At 42.3% G+C, this 17,257-nt stretch overlaps 2 protein-coding genes across 3 annotated transcripts in view; one reads left to right on the forward strand and one right to left on the reverse strand.

Annotated features, from left to right (window-relative positions):
• Window positions 1–13,754, forward strand: part of iars2 (isoleucyl-tRNA synthetase 2, mitochondrial) — a 29,785-nt gene extending 16,031 nt beyond the window's left edge. The window contains exons 13-24 of one of the 2 annotated variants that reach the window (XM_084309871.1): window positions 234–336; window positions 775–868; window positions 1,361–1,441; window positions 3,461–3,569; window positions 4,259–4,361; window positions 5,564–5,686; window positions 6,348–6,479; window positions 7,089–7,195; window positions 8,389–8,534; window positions 8,779–8,969; window positions 9,861–10,005; window positions 10,915–13,754. In XM_084309871.1, the coding sequence (XP_084165997.1) occupies window positions 234–336; window positions 775–868; window positions 1,361–1,441; window positions 3,461–3,569; window positions 4,259–4,361; window positions 5,564–5,686; window positions 6,348–6,479; window positions 7,089–7,195; window positions 8,389–8,534; window positions 8,779–8,969; window positions 9,861–10,005; window positions 10,915–11,060 (1,480 nt within the window). In that variant the 3' untranslated portion in view covers window positions 11,061–13,754. The remainder of the gene's footprint in view (window positions 1–233; window positions 337–774; window positions 869–1,360; window positions 1,442–3,460; window positions 3,570–4,258; window positions 4,362–5,563; window positions 5,687–6,347; window positions 6,480–7,088; window positions 7,196–8,388; window positions 8,535–8,778; window positions 8,970–9,860; window positions 10,006–10,914) is intronic. The other variant, XM_084309872.1, reaches the window with a different exon arrangement.
• A 1,093-nt stretch (window positions 13,755–14,847) lies between these two features.
• Window positions 14,848–17,257, reverse strand: part of rab3gap2 (RAB3 GTPase activating protein subunit 2 (non-catalytic)) — a 45,921-nt gene continuing 43,511 nt past the window's right edge. Inside the window, 1 exon segment of the mRNA XM_084309711.1 lies at window positions 14,848–17,020. Within this exon segment, the coding sequence (XP_084165837.1) occupies window positions 16,868–17,020 (153 nt within the window). The 3' untranslated portion in view covers window positions 14,848–16,867.

Below are 17,257 nucleotides of genomic sequence, written 5' to 3' on the forward strand. Positions count from 1 at the left end.
TGCCTCGCGCACATACGCGGCCGACCCGGGTTTGATCCCAGCTCCTGTCGTTATTTGTCGCATGTCTCCCCCACCTCTCCTCCTGTTCGCCCTCTCCTCTGTCGGTCCTACGTGACCAATAAAGCTGTAAAAATGCAAAAAAAATTAAAAAAACATTCACCAATGTGGTCATATTAAGACACACACACACACACGCGCACACACGCTGTGATGTCCCCTCTCTCTGTCTGCAGACATACAGTGTCTCATGTGTCCAAGCTGTTTAAAGAGAAGGGCAGTGACTGTTGGTGGGAGCTGCCCATGGAGACTCTACTGCCACCAGAGGTGCTCAAGGCAGTAAGTGTGTGTGTGATTGTGTTCCTGAGAGGGGGAGGTTCTGTCACGGTTGAGGTGTAGGTTTGTGCATGTTTGTTTTCCAATCAAGTTATGGCTAATATAAATATTAGGGGGGTGGGATCGATACAGCATAGTATTGTAATGTTTTACGTGGCGATATTGTACAATTGACAATCCCATTTTGCTGCAATAAAAATGAAGTGAGGTGAACAGACTGAAAACGTTATCTTATTAGATGAACCCCCGACCCTAGCAGTGTTAGTGCTATGCTCTACCCATTGAGCTACACCCTGAATGGAACCCCCAACCCTGGCAGTGTTTGTGCCATGTTCTACCTATTGAGCTACACAGGGAATGGAACCCCCGACCCTGGCAGTGTTTGTGCCATGATCTGTCCGGAAGCAAAGTGACAACCTGAGGTTGTATGTGTCTCATCAGAGCAAGGTGGACGCAGTGACTGACTATGTTCGTGGAGAAGACGTTCTGGACATCTGGTTTGACAGTGGAGCCTCATGGGCCGCGGTGCTGGAAGGTATATCTCTCTGTCATGCTGTCTTTGCTGTATTGTCAAAATATCACAATATTCTTTCTTTTCTGCTGACATGTCATTATGATATTTGTTGCCTTTTTGTAATATATATATATATATATATATATATATATATATATATATATATATATATATATATATATATATATATATATATATTGTGTATATGTATATATACTTTTTTACCTGTTTCATATCGTTCTATTGTGAACAGGACATGTGGTAATATGGCGATGGGACCAAACTCCGCTAGAAATGTGTCAGAAATGCGGAAGATCTAGTCAGATTTCTGACCTGTTACACATGGTTTTGGTAACACTTTTTAATATTGGGTCCCATTATTTTACACCGATCTCCTATCTTAACCTGGTATCAGCTTAATATAATTGCATGCCCACTTGTATGATATGGGAAAGTGGGTACAAATGGTTGTTCTTTCAAAATGCGTGTGTCTGATGGTGTTGTTATTTACAGAGTTGGAGGAGGGAGGCACAGAGGAGTCTGAATCGCCTCTCAGCTGGCTCCCCTCTCCCCTACGCAAAAGCCTGGTCACAGGTTACTGAACCACCTACCTACCTACCCCAGGAACCTTCATCCCCTACCCTAATTTTCTCTCTCTGCCTCCCTCTCTGTCTCTACTAGGGATGGGAATAAATGAATGAGTTGTCTGGGTGATGTACAGTAGGGCTGTCAATTGTCAACAACGATACCAATTGGTTGAATTGACATGTTATTACCACATCAAAGCAGGCATAACATGCTTACAACCATTGTGTGTGTCATATTTGCCTGTATGTGTGGTACCAATAGGAAACTATCATTAGGCATCAGGCTCTGCTTTGTACCCACATTTATTGGCTTGTATTACAGGCACATTTCCCCCAAATCACAAAGAAGGTACAAGAACTAGTAATTTTCAGTTCACCTCATATCAATAATGTATATTCTTTTTTATTTACATTCGACTGGCAATTGAAATGTATACATTTCTTTCAATTTCAAATGAAATTTGAATATTGACATTCATTCTGACAATATTAGTCAACAATAGAAGTACAAGTCAGTTCATCTAAGCTGAACTTACATGCAGAGTTGCCAGAATGAAGCACTACATATCCACAACTCCTTTCTTTACTAATAACTTCGCAAATAGCATAATGTATATCTAACTTACCAAGGGGGAACATTAAGTTATCAGTTATTTTAAGTCTTACAGTCTAACATTTTAGTTTTTTCTCCTACACAATAAGAGAACTGTCGGTTACATTTTTTTTTTTTTTTGTTATTTTATTAATTTATTATTTATTTTTGTTAGTTACTAGTTTTCTTTGTATTCAGCTAGGCAAAACTTAAGCCGTTAGATATGCCATGGTGAAATTCCCATCCCTATCTCCCTCTCCCTCTTATCCACCTCTCCTCTGCATGTAGGATTCTGAATGAGCACCTTGTTTCAGGGGAGAAGCACCGTTGGCCGTTAGCTTTTGTTTTCCTCAGGACTTGACACACATTCTGCACTCCTCTTCTTCCTTTCCGTTATCTCCTGTGGCGGTTGGCCAGGCTGGAAAACCTGTCGCACACGCCTGTGTCTGTTGAACTACTAGCTGTCTACAAAGCCTCTAACTTCTCTCTTCTTGGAATATGTCTGGGGGCTGGGTTTCCCAAAGGCACCTTAGCGTCAAAGCTTCATTCCGGATTTCTTTAAATAATATATATATATATATATATTCAATTCTACTCACAGATTTCTGATTGTAGTCAAGACAAACTTAACAAACCTTTTTACACTTTCAAAAATCTATTTCATGGTCTACCACACAGAGACCTCAGTTAACAGAAAGTGAAAGCAATGTTGTCAGTCCTATACAAACTTGTGTCGACAGAACAGAGATGATCTTATGGCAAGGACTTGGCGTTTGGGAAACCTGACTCTACTGTATTCTGCATCTAATGCAGGTGTAAACCTGGAACGGCTGCTGCTGTCGCTTCATGGAGGATTTGTTTTGGTCAATGCATCGTTGCAAACTTTGGAGAATGGCAGAGCTTCACTTTATGAAACTTTATGGCTAGAGTTTACCAAGTCAGAAATGTTTAGATAGTGTTTAGTACATTGTCAATCACAGAAAAGTATACTAAATTAACTTTCAAATAGTCATAATTTCAAACGTTCTGGCAGTCTGTCTTGTCCAGTGTGGCAAACTCCACCTGTCTGGTACGCCAAGCAAGTTAGAACAAATGCTAACAATAATTTGTTAATACTATTTAACTCCGGTCTGTTAGCTTCAAGACTAAGAATCTGTTGGTCAGTGTATACTGTACATTATTCTGTGGCAGCATCCTAACTAACATTGGCTGTGGTCTCTCTTCGTCTCTCTTCAGACCTTTCCGTTCTCTGTGGACAAAGTCAACTCCCCCTCCCACACTACTGGGCTTCCCCGATTCTAACACACTTTTTATTTTCTTGTCGATGTCTTTTAGGTTTAGGTTAAGACCAATAACTGAATATCTCTTTCTGCCTTTCCCTTCTCTCTCTCTCTCTGCCTTCTCTCTCACTCTCTCTGCCTTCTTTCTCACCAGAGTCGGAACCCCAGGCCGATGTGTACATGGAGGGGAAGGATCAGATAGGTGGTTGGTTCCAGTCCTCTCTGCTCACCAGTGTGGCTGTTAGGAACAAAGCCCCCTACAAGTCAGTCTGACGACAACACAACCAATACCTCTACCATTACTCACTACTGACTCCGAGACCTGAAGTGCCAATACCATTCAGAACCTTTACACAAATTATAGACTTATTATAGTCTATTTGTTTTGGCCTTAGATTGTCGGTCTTGTAAGTAGGGGTGTCACGATTAATTGACTGAATCGCATAAATCGATTACGAAAAATTATTGATTTAAAAAATGACTGCATTGAAACATTTCATTGGTGGCAGTTAAATATTCCAAATTCTCTAGTCTGACGGAAATACTAAAGAAGAATACAAATAATTGAATTTAGAACATTGTTCAGAAACGAGTCTCTGCATGAATAACGCTTAGTCGCTTAGAAAATGAAAACAAAGTCTTTGGTCCAATACATTCAAATGTAAACACCAGCAGAGGGTGTGGCGGTCAACAGGGAGGTCAACTCCTATTCTTCTCCATATATCATTCACCTGTGTCAACATACTCTAAATACAATGTCTCTTTATGTATGAAAATGTCAAAAGCAACTGGCTTTATGTTGATTTCTGACATGTTATGTTGGTGTCAGGTTTTTATGTTTGAGAAATTGTCATATCAATACCTTATTTTAGCCTGGTGTTAGCCTGGGGTACATCCCTGATATAGTGTGTGTGTGTGTGTGTGTGTGTGTGTGTGTGTGTGTTGTGTGTAGGGCTTTGGTGGTCCATGGCTTTGCAGTCAGTGAGAAGGGAGAGAAGATGTCCAAGTCTCTGGGAAACGTAGTGGACCCTGATACGGTCATCAATGGAGGCAAGGTGGGTATCACATAGAGTCATGGAGTTCACAGAATTTGGAATTTCTATTTTCCAGGCCAGGAAAAGTGATTGACGATTCCTACATACATCCCAAATAGCTTTTTGTTATTTCTACCCCCCCTCAAACAGATCTAGTTACCCTTTGAAGGAATAATAACCCAATAACCTCATTTCCGTCCTACGTGATAGTTGTAGCGAGTCAACCCCTCACCCTTCTTCACACATCTTTCATTTCTCTGTCTTTCACATAAGTGGAAACAAACAGCGGCACTCTATTAAAATATAGAAGATTCAAGACTTTTGGCTCTTTAGACATTTTTATTGTAGGCTATATCAGGCTAACTTGTTTCCGCATACAGTAGTGCCTTCATCATTTTTATGATGCTCTGATGACATGTGTAATATGTAACAGTCTAGATTTGATTTGGTGTGCAATATGCTTTTTGTAGAGTTACAAACCCGGTTTAGGGTAAGGGGTGTAGGGGTAGGGGATGTGTCTATACTTCCCACAAGCAAGTTGTCCTTCCGCGTTCCCGTTTTGCGCTCTGATTGGCCACACACGTTTCTGGTCATGTGACATGTGCGCCCAATCACATGATGAGCAGTGTATTAGCCCATTTCCGCGTTGAACAGCCTGCAAACGACCTAACTGGTTAAGCTTAGGCGACTCTTTCGCAGTTGGTTAAGGTTAGAGTTTGGAATCGGGGCTGGCGTTCTATCGCCATGCTCTAAGACAAACTCTAACCTTAACCAACTTCGAAAGAGCGCCTAAGCTTAACCGTCCAAAGAATTTGCCGTCACACGATTGGGCCCACATGTCACATGACCAGAAACGTCAGTGGCCAATCAGATCGCGCAAAAGGACAACTTTCTTGCGTAAAGTATTCACGCGTAGGGCGTAGGATACAAACCCAGTTTAGGGTAAGGGGTTGGTTACAATGTGAGCTCCAGGTATTGACAATGCAGATGCTACATACCCTACCACATGGCCCCCAATGGCCACCACAATCCAATGTGTAGATAGACCAGGGTCATCAAGTGGGCACCTCCCTTCACTGGTGTTTGGTCAAGTTAGGCCCACGGCACCTCTAGAACGCTCTACAGGTAGTTCCAGTTAGTAGAGAAGCATATTGCACGTTGCTGTTGTTGAGCAATTCAACCAAGTACTTCAACCAGTCAACCAGCCATTCCTCTCCCCTCAGGACCCCAGTTCTCCAGCCTACGGGGCAGACGTGCTGCGTTGGTGGGTAGCAGAGTCCAACGTCTTCTCTGAGATCCAGATCGGCCCCACAGTGCTCAACTCGGCCAGAGACAGCATCAACAAGGTAGGTTACTACAATACAGGCAGCCCTGGCTGGGATTCCTAGCCCAGTGATACATTAGCATGGGAGGAAACCATTTTGCCTCTACAACGAGGGGGAGCCAGAAGTTCAGATGACGGGCCAAGGGCGTTCCATTTCATTGTGTGAAATGTAACATGGTGTTTGTTGATGTACCATGCATATGAATAATCATTCAACTGTGTCACCTTAGATCAAATATTATCCCCCAGAACCCACTGTGGTAGTCCTTCTCTACCTCCTGGTTTTGAATAGATGTAATCCTTCCCGGGTCAAATATAACACGTGCTGGTGTAGCGAGATGAGAACCACAGGGTACTACACTACCCATTAGAAACTAAGCTGTTACTCTTTTTGGTTGGACAATTGAAAAGGTGCTTGATAAGTTGTGCTTGAGTAAGTCAATCACAGTTCTAAAGTATACTAAATTAACCTTAGACAAGTAAGAACCTTCCGGTTCTCATTGCAATTGTCCTGTGTGACAAACTCCACCCATCTGGCACATGAGCTGACTAAAACAAACACTAAAACTGATTTCCAATTACTATTGAATGTCAAATATGACCCCAGGTCTGATACATTTCTGTATTTAACCTGGATACTCTCCTCCTCCTCTCTGTCTCTCTTTCTGTCTCTCCTCTCTCAGCTGAGGAACACTCTAAAGTTCCTGCTGGGTAACCTGCAGGGGTTCGACCCCCGCACCCAGGCTGTGGACGCCAAGGAGATGCACTACATCGACCAGTACATGCTTCACCTGCTCCGTGACTACGGCATGAAGGTGTGTGTTGGGGTTTGTAACACTGCCCCCTTTTCATAGAACCCTGGTTATGTGAACCCCCCCCCCCCCCCAGCGATGGAGGTAGAGTCGCCTGGGTGACTGAATTGCAGGGGTTGGAAAGTTACCAAGTAATTTTACTCATAGACTTGAGTCTACTTAAAGGGGCACTTCACCAAAAAAAACAATGCTGATTTATTTTGTACATAATCTCACACACATCCAAACATTTACATGTTTAGAGAAAACTGTTTATGCGCAAAATAAATCAGCACTGTTTTTTTGGTGGCCCTTAACTACAGTTTTGAGGTAGCTGTAATTTCCTTGTGTATTTAACATTTTGAACTTTAGCACTTTTTATGCCATACAATTTCAAAGGAAACAACTCCCTTTGACTGTTAAATCTACATTTATCTGAATCCTGTTGTTTTTCAGGAATGGAGAAGAATGGAATATCTTTTGATGAAAATGAAAATGTTTGGTTTCTTGTATTGGTATTGGCTGTAGAGTAGGGACATGAGGCAACATCATGGCTATGGAGCCAGAGCACCAAACATCTCACTGTCCAAATACTTTTGGAGCTCATTAGACAGATGTGTATGTGTTTGCTAGGTTACTGATGCATACAGTGAGTTTGATGCGTGCCGGGCCATCCGCGTCCTCCAGGCATTTATCACACGAGACCTCTCCAACTTCTACTTCAGCATCATTAAAGACAGGTACTGCACAGTAACCACGGTTACCACACTCGCAGTACAGTAGCTGTCTGTAAAGCGGCATTACTGCACAGTAACCACGGAAGACTCTGGCAGGAGCACTCATTCAAGGGTACTACGACTATGCGTGCACCTCATGGTACCAAAGCACCTCAAAGGCGCTAAAAACAAGATTACAAACATCTCAAAACAAACTAGTCAGACTACTGCTTGACCTGACTCCTAGAACCCACCTCACCCCTGCCCACTTTGACAACCTAGGATGGCTTAGAGTAGACAACAGAGTACAGCAACTTGCAATGGGCCTGGTCTACAAGATACACTACACGACCAAGGTACCCATGTACATGTCAAAATACTTCCCAAAGGTCAGTGAATACCACGTTCACAACACCAGAGGGAGCTCCACAAATCATGTTAAACCCAGATTCGACTCAAACAAGGGACTAAACACGTTTCGCAATTATGCCACATCAATGAGAAACGCCCTACCCAAAGCTGTAAAGGAATGTGAATCACTACCCACTTTCAAAAGCACTCTCAAAGAACACCTACGGGAGACTGCAATTTGAAACTGGCCCCTACAAATGTCCTAACCCAGTTGTACAGTAAATGACCAAGTATGGCTTTGTCAGTATTCCAATGTACAGTGTCCCCCACCCACCCCCTACCCCCCCCCCCCCCCACCTCCAATGTACAGTACCCCCCCCCACCAACCCCACCCCACCTACCTACCCTCCTCCAATGTACAGTTTCTACGTCAAATGTATATACACTCTTTTTCTGGACACTTTTTGTATCACAAACAGTACTGTATTTGCAAATCTGGTATGTCATAAATGTATAGATGTAGCAGTACTGTCTATCTGTATGTCGTGTGTGTCATATATGTTATGATGAATTGAAAATGGGGGACCCTGATGTAAACAAGACGAAAGTCTTTCTCTGGTCTGCATCCCCTTAACAATTGTATGTATTGAGCTGTACTGTACCCATTCTGCAATCTGTTAATAAACCTTTCAATCAATCAAACAGTACAGTGGTGTTCTGTAAAGCAGCATTACTGCACAGTAACCATGGTTACCACACTCAGTACAGTGGCTGTCTGTAAAGCAGCATTACTGCTCAGTAACTATGGTTACCACACTCACAGTACCTACCTCCATCTATCTCGCTCTCTCCCTCCATCCCATTAGATTATACTGTGACCCTGAGGACTCATTGGGCCGGCGGTCGTGCCAGACAGCTCTGGAGGAGATTCTAGATGGATTGACACGCTCCATAGCTCCTATCCTGCCCCACCTGGCGGAGGAGGTGTACCTCCACGCTCCCGGCCATGATGGTACGACTGTGTTACGTTACTTCAAGGGGGCTCTGAAACCTTCTCATGTCAAAGACCCCCCAGTAGATCCAGAATGAATGAATAAATGAAGGTGTGTGAAACAGTTTAGAGCCTTGTGTGTGAGATTATGTGCAAAATAAATCTGCTTTGTTTTTCTGTGAAGTTCCCCTTTAACTTTAAGTAAATTAAACCACTGCTATAGTGTGTATTTCTGTTCATGTATCTAACTGTCTGTCTATTACAGCGGGGGAGACCCTGTTCCAGAGTGGCTGGATCAAGAGTAGCTCGGTGTGGCGCAGGCCAGGATTGGAGGAGGCGGTGGAGGGGGCGTGTGCCATCAGGGACACCTTCCTGTCGTCGATCCCAGGGAAACATGCAGCGCAGTATGACCTCACTGTCGCCATCGAACCAGGCCTGTTGTTTGAGCTCATGGAGGTGAGTAGAGAAACTCACTATTTTGGAAAATTTAAACCTGCACTATGCAACTATACAGCCTCAAATAATTGGCTGCCCCCTCCCCTCTCTGGACTCCATCTACACCTCACGTCACCCGCTCTGGTAAAATAGTCAACGATCCCTCCCACCCAGCACACCACTTATTCCAGCGCATGCCCTCAGGTCGCTACAGGTCAATTTCAACCAGACACACATGCTTCACAAACGGCTTTTTCCCCACAGCAGTCCGAACACTAAACACCCTGGCCTGCCCCCCTTGCACAGACGGGCAAGCATCCGAACTGAAGTGAACATGAACTGAACTGACACTAACTGACACTTGTTATATGTGACTGTCCTGTATGTACAGTATTTATGTATTTATTGTGGGGATTGGGAGGTGGGAGGGGGGCGTTTGATGTTCCATGTTGATGTCGATGTCCCAGTGCCTAAATAACATGCTGTACCGCAAACGATTACCACCAACCATAGTTGTGTGGCATTAAAGTATCTTGTATCTTGTATTTCATGAATTAAAAGTGCTTCTTTAGATGCACATGAAACACAGTGAAATTGCCCATAATAAGCCGCCCTGGTACGACCAGCTGCCTAAAAATCTATTAAAGGCTACGATGCAATATTTTTTAATGTTGGCGTGAACGACACAAATGTAAGTGTTCAAAGTTACCTTGCATGAAGAAATTACTTTTTTGTTGTTGCTGTTTTCTCTTATGCTTCATGTGTAAACAAGGTGCAGTTACCTCCGGTGCCAATCTCCCATAGTGCAGCTTTAAGCTACCATTTCATGTGACATTTTAGAGTATAATCCTTTTGTATTAATGACATTTTCCTAAATATATAGTATAACGTTTCTCCCCCCCCCCCCCCCAGTCGCTCCAGGATGAGCCCACCTCCACCTGCTCCCAGCTGACAGAACTGATGATGGCAGCACGGACCACCCTGACCAGCACCCTGCCCAGAGACCTGCCCCCCGACACCCTGATACAGAGAGGCAGCTTCCTCATCAACCTGGAGGGTAAGGACAACACTACGGCTGAGCTGGTGTCGGATCAGAATCATGTCCAACAAGTTCCCTGCTCAAGAATTGATAGAAATCATTTATTTTCAAATGGATGGCCATGCATTTCCAAGTTGTAAATGGATCTTATGGGTCTTTGGGTGCAATTTAACTTGAAAATGTTTGAATATATATATCTTCACTTTAGCAGGTTGAGGAATTGTGGAGAATTATTTACGGTATTTTCAATATGCTTTTTTTTTATATTGTGCAATGTATTTTGAATGGGTTCCATGGGTATTTGGGTAATTTTAATTAATGAATTATGGCTCATGTAAACTAACAAACGACGTTTGTTTATTGACTACTATAAAATGCTATGGCAGCATCATCAGTCTGGAGGGTATAGAGCTAATACCAAGCTAAAACAGTGATGTGCTAATAGTGAGGCAGCTACCTGATCAACCTGGAGGGGAAACGGTGGTGCTCGTGTCATGCCAGCATATTGCTGTAGAGATGGAAACACAAATGTTTCATTCATTTTGATTTTGTCTCCAAGCAAACATCCTGATAACGGGTATCTGTACTCAACATGTGTAAGTTATTATATAGCAGGGGGTTGAAATTAAATGATAGCCAATGAACAGTGTTAATGGAAATCCAATGTATGAGTAGAAATGCATTAATAACTATAATAATATGAATAGAACCCAACTAGAGCAAATGGCTTCATGCTCTCCACACAAAGGGGAACTATTATAGACCATAGCAGCTACTATCTACAGTACCGGTATGTGTTTATTGAGCGAACCATGCATTATCTTTTATTTGAGCTGTATCTTATATGACCATATATGCAATTATATTATAGGCCATTGCTATCGCTGATGGGTATACCGTAATCAATATTGTTTAAATGTCTGTCAGGTGGTGTTATCCGCGAGGACAGTGCCTACAGCATCGCGGTGATCCCCACCTCTGCTGCTCGCTGCCCGAGGTGCCGCCGCCACACCGCACAGTCGGCAGACTGCCTGTGCCCGCGCTGCCAGTCCCTCCTCTCAGGAGCACAGTGATACGCCAGTCAGCCGTCACGACTGGTGACTCGGAGAGTCTGTTTTTCTCTCACTCCAGCCTGAAGTTGCTCTTGAGTGCCGAGTAGCAGTAAGCTTTCCTGCAACTAATTAGAACCTTGACCGTATGCGTATGTGTGTGTGTGTGTTTTGGGGGTTACTCGAGATCAGCATCTAGAGAAGTGTTTTGTCAAACTCACAGACCGGTGCATGTCCCTGGGCTGGATAAGAAGTGACACACAGAGGCTATTTTCTAGCATTGCACTTAATATTGAAAGGTGTTAATTTCATTTTGAGTGATGGCTCAAGGTGACAATACAATGACTTGCTGGTTGAAACAAAAAGACAAACACTTCTCTGGTCTGCGAGTTAAGTTAAGAAACGCTGATCTAGGAGCAAATTCCCCCTATTCCCATTTCCCCAGCTGTAGCCAACTAACACAACCCGCTTCTTTTAGCAAAGCGTTGTAGAGAGCCTTGCACAGAATGTTTGTGTAGTTCTTTTTTCAGCTGCCGGTAACATATAGCAACCATTGTTTTGTACATGGCAAGGCAGTGCACAATAACGGTTGCTATGAGAAATATTTCAACAAGAACACAATCATTTGGTCTTATTACTGGATCTTGTAAACAAGTCACAGCAAAACAGTAATGTCAGGCTTTTCCAGTATTTTATCTACTCTACCACTGCACAGAAAGTAGGCATTTTCTTTTGAAAGTGGTTACCAATGGGTACAGGCAGCCATCCTGGAAGAAAGAACGACAGACATTCCGTGCAAGGCCTCTATTGTTACAGGAGTTACACATCGTCACCACTCACCATCAACATGAACTCTGTGGCCAAAGGTCCAGCGAGAAATGGGTGTGGTTTTTGGTTCCAGATTTCTTTTTAGAGGCCTATCCTACTGATTACTAACTCTTAACACATTGAGTGCCACGGACGCTTTTTGTCGTTAGTTCATGCCGACCTTTGAGTGCCCCCGACGCTATATAGTGTTTGTTTGTCTTTTTTTTTTATTGGCGATTTGAATTCATATTTCATCAATCGAGCCTCGGGTTAGTGCTGCAGTCTCTCTGAGCTCAATTGGGAAGATACCGCTCCCTATCGTCTCTCCCTGTGGTACTGCACCCCATTACTTTACACTGATGCAGGGGGAGTGGTCAGTTTGCTCATTTTACTTTTCCGTCAAGCCAACTGAAGAGACCAAGTGATCGCCGGCCATCAGAACAGCGTGGATTATGTATTTACAGTACCAACACTGTAATCAATAAGCGTGATCGATATTTGGAATGGCGATCAGGAATTGGAATAATCTTTTTGGATAACATCTGATCTCCGGTAAGGAATTTATTTTACCAGTCGTAGGATAATCAGAGCTGTTTTCAGAGATATAAGCTTTTGCCCTATGCGTGTGTGTGCGCGGTGATCGCTGAGGAAATGAGAATATATTTTTCAGCCCGCCTCTATAGCGTGCATAAGTACACATATACTATAGATAATCTAGCGTTTATTTGAAAACTATTCATAAATTGGCCGAAGAAATTACAACGTGTTTGTGTATTCCAGAATATTCCAGTAAATGCCGTTTATCACGGAATCTATATATTTTCCTTGAAAACAAGGGCTTTTCAAAAGGCTATAAAACTAAAATGAACCGATAAAAAAAACAATCTGTTTCGACAATGTTGACTGCAAACAAGTCATTGATAAACGACAGGCAGATTACACACATAGCCATAATTTAAGAGAGATTATGCGTTCACAACGCTATCATTGAAGTGGGTGCTGGCATTCAACGGGGTTTCCAATGTTAATGGCTGGCACTCAAACTGTTAAATTCATTCATTAAGTTTGCATACCAGTGTTTTTGTTGGCATTCATTAGCAATGCTAGTACAAGTCGATGGGTTATTAAACCTGCACTATGGAACTTTTTCATATATGCTTCTTTAGCAAGCTAAATCACTGGGCTTAACAAGAGAAAACTTAACAGCGATACATGAAAAACCATGACATTGCCCATACAAGCTCTTCTGGTAGGGCATGACAAGTGCCTCGAAATCCGCACAAAGGCATTTAGAGCATAAATGTAAAACAATGCCCCAAGTTACCTTGCTTGAAGAAAAGTATCCATCACGGCCACAGGGGGCTAATCTTACATAGTGTAGCTTTAAACCATTTCTTTCTACATCCCATTCAAGCCATTCCATTTACTTGCCGTTCTAGCAATAGAGAAAGTAAAAGAACTGTTTGACAGTACTTGTGTTCACAAGAGGGGGCTGGTTTAGTGATCAGTAGGATAGAATATTCTAAAATCTTTCCCTTTAATTTGTTTTTATTTATTCCATTTAGAAGATATCTTTCATGTATGGGCTTAATTTTTTATTTTTTTTACACTCATAAATCCAAAGAATGGCGAGCGTGAAGTAAAACATATTCCCAGATATGACAACAGATTGACTGGGGAGTATGCACTGTGTACTGTATTGAGAATAGTGACGCATTGGGTGGTGGTACTACTCTGAATACTTAATATTTATTTTCTATTGTAAGTTAGCACAATTAGTGTCACTGTGTGACACCGATGGAGGAATTAAGAGATAATGCTGCATACATTTGAGAAATGTTTCAATGGCTGTCCTTCTGTTTACTTGTACATGCAGATCTGACCTTTGTATAATAAATGCTTTTTCTTGTACATTGTGTCCTATCAAATAAAGGATCTATATATGGAGGAAATATCTTTGACAAATCGAAGGCTTTTTTACAGGAAGTGGGACCTTTTCCCCATCAACCAGCCACAATGCCCAGCCTAGTGGAGACATAATTTCACCAGACCACTTAAATTTCTTTGCAGTGAAAGTAGGTTTTTAAAATAGCAAATCAGCAGAACACAGGTTGGTTTCTTTCCAAAGTGGCCTGTGGAATAGACAAGACTTACCAGCAACATTTGGTGGATGGCTGGTGTCAACACCATAAGACAATTGCTTTTAAAATACAACTTAAGTGAATATGTGTTAAGTTCACCTTCAATTCACAAAGTAGATATTCAGAAAAACTTGAAACTTAACCCTTTCACTACCACACTACAGGTTAACCTTTCACTACCACTACAGAGTGGTAGTGAAAGTTATGTAGTGTGGTTGTGAAAGGGTTAACCCTTTGTCGTGTGGCAGTGAAAGGATTAACCTGTATTGTTGCAGTGAAAGCAGTGTTTCCCATTAATGACCAATTTGTCTCGCCACAGTTTTATAATGAACCGAAAATATTTTTTTTTATAAAAAAGAAATATATATATATTTTTAAATATAAAGTTTGCTAATAGGGATGTACAGTATCAGTAGTATTGGCAGTGGTAGTAATAGTAATAGTCGTAATAGTAATCCAATATATATATATATATATATTTTTTTTTTTAAATAAACCAGTTCAACACAGGTAACCACTTTTGCTTCATTTCTTTGATGGCTCAAATGTATGCTCTAGTCCAGTGGTTCCCAAACCTCTTCTCGAGGCACCCCAGCCGTTCCAAGTATTTGTTAAATTCCACCACCAGCGCACCTGATTCAACTAATAAAGGGCTTGCTACGTTGAATCAGGTGTGCTGGTGGTGGAATTTAACAAATACATGGAACGGCTGGGGTGCTTCAAGGAGAGGATTGGGAAGCACTGCAGTCGTCGATTTTGTGTTTTGAGCACAAAGGTCATCATAGGTCTAGCCTCTTTATTTTGTTCTCAAAGTGCACCAGATTGATGCATTTAACTTTAAAATGTACCAAAAATCAGGGGGAGCATGCCCCCGGACCCCCCTAGAGGGGCCGAGGTTCACCCACTACAGTCTCACAAAATCCTGTGGGAAACACTGGAAAGGGTTAACATATTAACACAGAATTGTGAATAAACTCCACCCAGTTGGAATTGAAAGTGAATTGACTCCAGCCCATTGCCACCGCCATAGACGCATACTCCAAGCTGTTGAGAAGCATAACACCTCTTTATTCTGCATCATATAACCCCAGTAGGGGCTGTCGGGGCTTCCAACTACAGAACTGGGAGGTCTACAGGCACAGCTAGTACGATACTGTCTGCGTGTATAAATAATGTAAAATAATAAAGGTCCATCTTTCTGTATAATACATCACTCTAGTTCAAGAGAGGGGGGAGGAGGGAGGAATGCTGAACTATGGTATGGCACAACAGGTAAAGAACATTGAAATGACATGACACTGTTTTAAAAAGGGGAATTTCACTGTTTTGAGCTCTCAAAATAAGGGAAGTGCCACGCGATGACATCATTGCACTGCCTGCGATGTTTGAAAGAGATTTTAGGTGTAACTATGTTTAACTTACCTCTACATTGTGTTTTTTTCCCTTTCATTAATTCTGTATATTTTAATAGGTACATGAACACGACCGTAGAGTATTTCTTTCAACCATCTCAAACAGTGCGATTTGATGCTGATGTATGATTGCATTCTTCATTTTTGTGGAATTCCCATGTGAATTAATGGATGGGACCACCAGGGAAACTGCTAGTTGCTGAACTGAACAAAGTAAAAAGCAAAGAAAACAAAGTACAGTAAAGAGAAGCATGCGCTGTTCTAACATCCACCATCTTCACAAGCACATACTGTACTGTACCCTCCTGACAATACTCTTGACAGTACTTCAATAACGCAAACACTAGTGTTCCAATATATCTTATACAATTGAGCACAAAAAATATATAATGGATTGAATAAAACCTTTTTTTGGGAGCCCATCATATCCATTCTATATTGTATCTTTCATTTACAATTAAGACTACGGTTACATTTTTCAAGTTGTAAGCTGAGCCATTAAAAGGTTCTCCCTGTCCTGTCCCACTCCTGTCCATGTTAGCAGTTTGTAGGGTTAAAGGGACACCTTAGGGTTATTTTTCACCACTATCGTTGTGAAAGATGAACCAGGCCTTAGGGTTATTTTTCACCACTATCCATGTGAAAGATGAACCAGGCCTTAGGGTTATTTTTCACCACTATCGTTGTGAAAGATGAACCAGGCCTTAGGGTTATTTTTCACCACTATCGTTGTGAAAGATGAACCAGGCCTTAGGGTTATTTTTCACCACTATCCACGTGAAAGATGAACCAGGCCTTAGGGTTATTTTTCACCACTATCCGTGTGAAAGATGAACCAGGCCTTAGGGTTATTTTTCACCACTATCGTTGTGAAAAATGAACCAGGCCTTAGGGTTATTTTTCACCACTATCCGTGTGAAAGATGAACCAGGCCTTTGATGGTTATTTTTCACCACTATATTTGTGAAAGATGAACCAGGCCATAGGGTTATTTTTCACCACTATCTTTGTGAAAGATGAACCTAGGCTGTGAGTCCACCGGAGGCATCTTTTCAGTGCTGGCTTCTTTTTCCGGTTCATGTCGATGGAAACACTATCACACGTTACCGACAGCACTGGGGATGTTCTTAGCGCTCAAGAGAAAACATTTCACCTTTCACTTCTCTCATGAAGTGAGAAACCGGTGCCCAGTGGACATGGGGCCTTACATTTGGATGAGAGTAGCTACATTTCTGGATTCCACAACCCGGTATGTTGAAGTGACATTGCCGAACAAGGCCTGAAATCAATGTTAAGGGGACAACTTCCTGCTGTCAGTATAGAGCCCTTTAAAAGCCCTGATATCTCTCGGTTCCTATAAGTCCATCTTTGTCTGTCCTTTCTTCTTCTCTCTCATACCCCTTCATCGCTCCCTCTCTATTGTCCTTCAGTATCCCTCCCACTCTTTCTCCTCCCTGCCTCCCTCCCGGGGTTAGTCCTCTGCGGTGAGGGCCTCTACGGTCTCCAGGAGGTGCAGGGCCAGGCTGTACTGGGCGTGGTTCTCCGGCAGCATGTCGATCAGATGGCTGACCAGACGGCTGCTCTGGACGAGGGGCATCGATGGGCACCGCAGCTCGCTGGGGTCCTGGGGGAGACCACACAAAACAAATTAAATTAAGAGGTTGATTTCAAAGACATAACATTTTATACATTAGACTACGCTAGAAAATGACTACGCCATTAAAGTAAAACTCCCAACAGTAAGTTATCAGCCAGCGCAGGGCCTTTGCTTATAAATAGTAACATTATAGCATTATATATCGTTTCTATTATTGAAATATTGAGCACTGATCCTATAGTATGGTTACAATTAGGGATGTCC

The sequence above is a fragment of the Notolepis coatsorum genome (genome assembly GCF_963971535.1).
Source record: "Notolepis coatsorum genome assembly, chromosome: 3".
NCBI lineage: Eukaryota > Metazoa > Chordata > Actinopteri > Aulopiformes > Paralepididae > Notolepis > Notolepis coatsorum.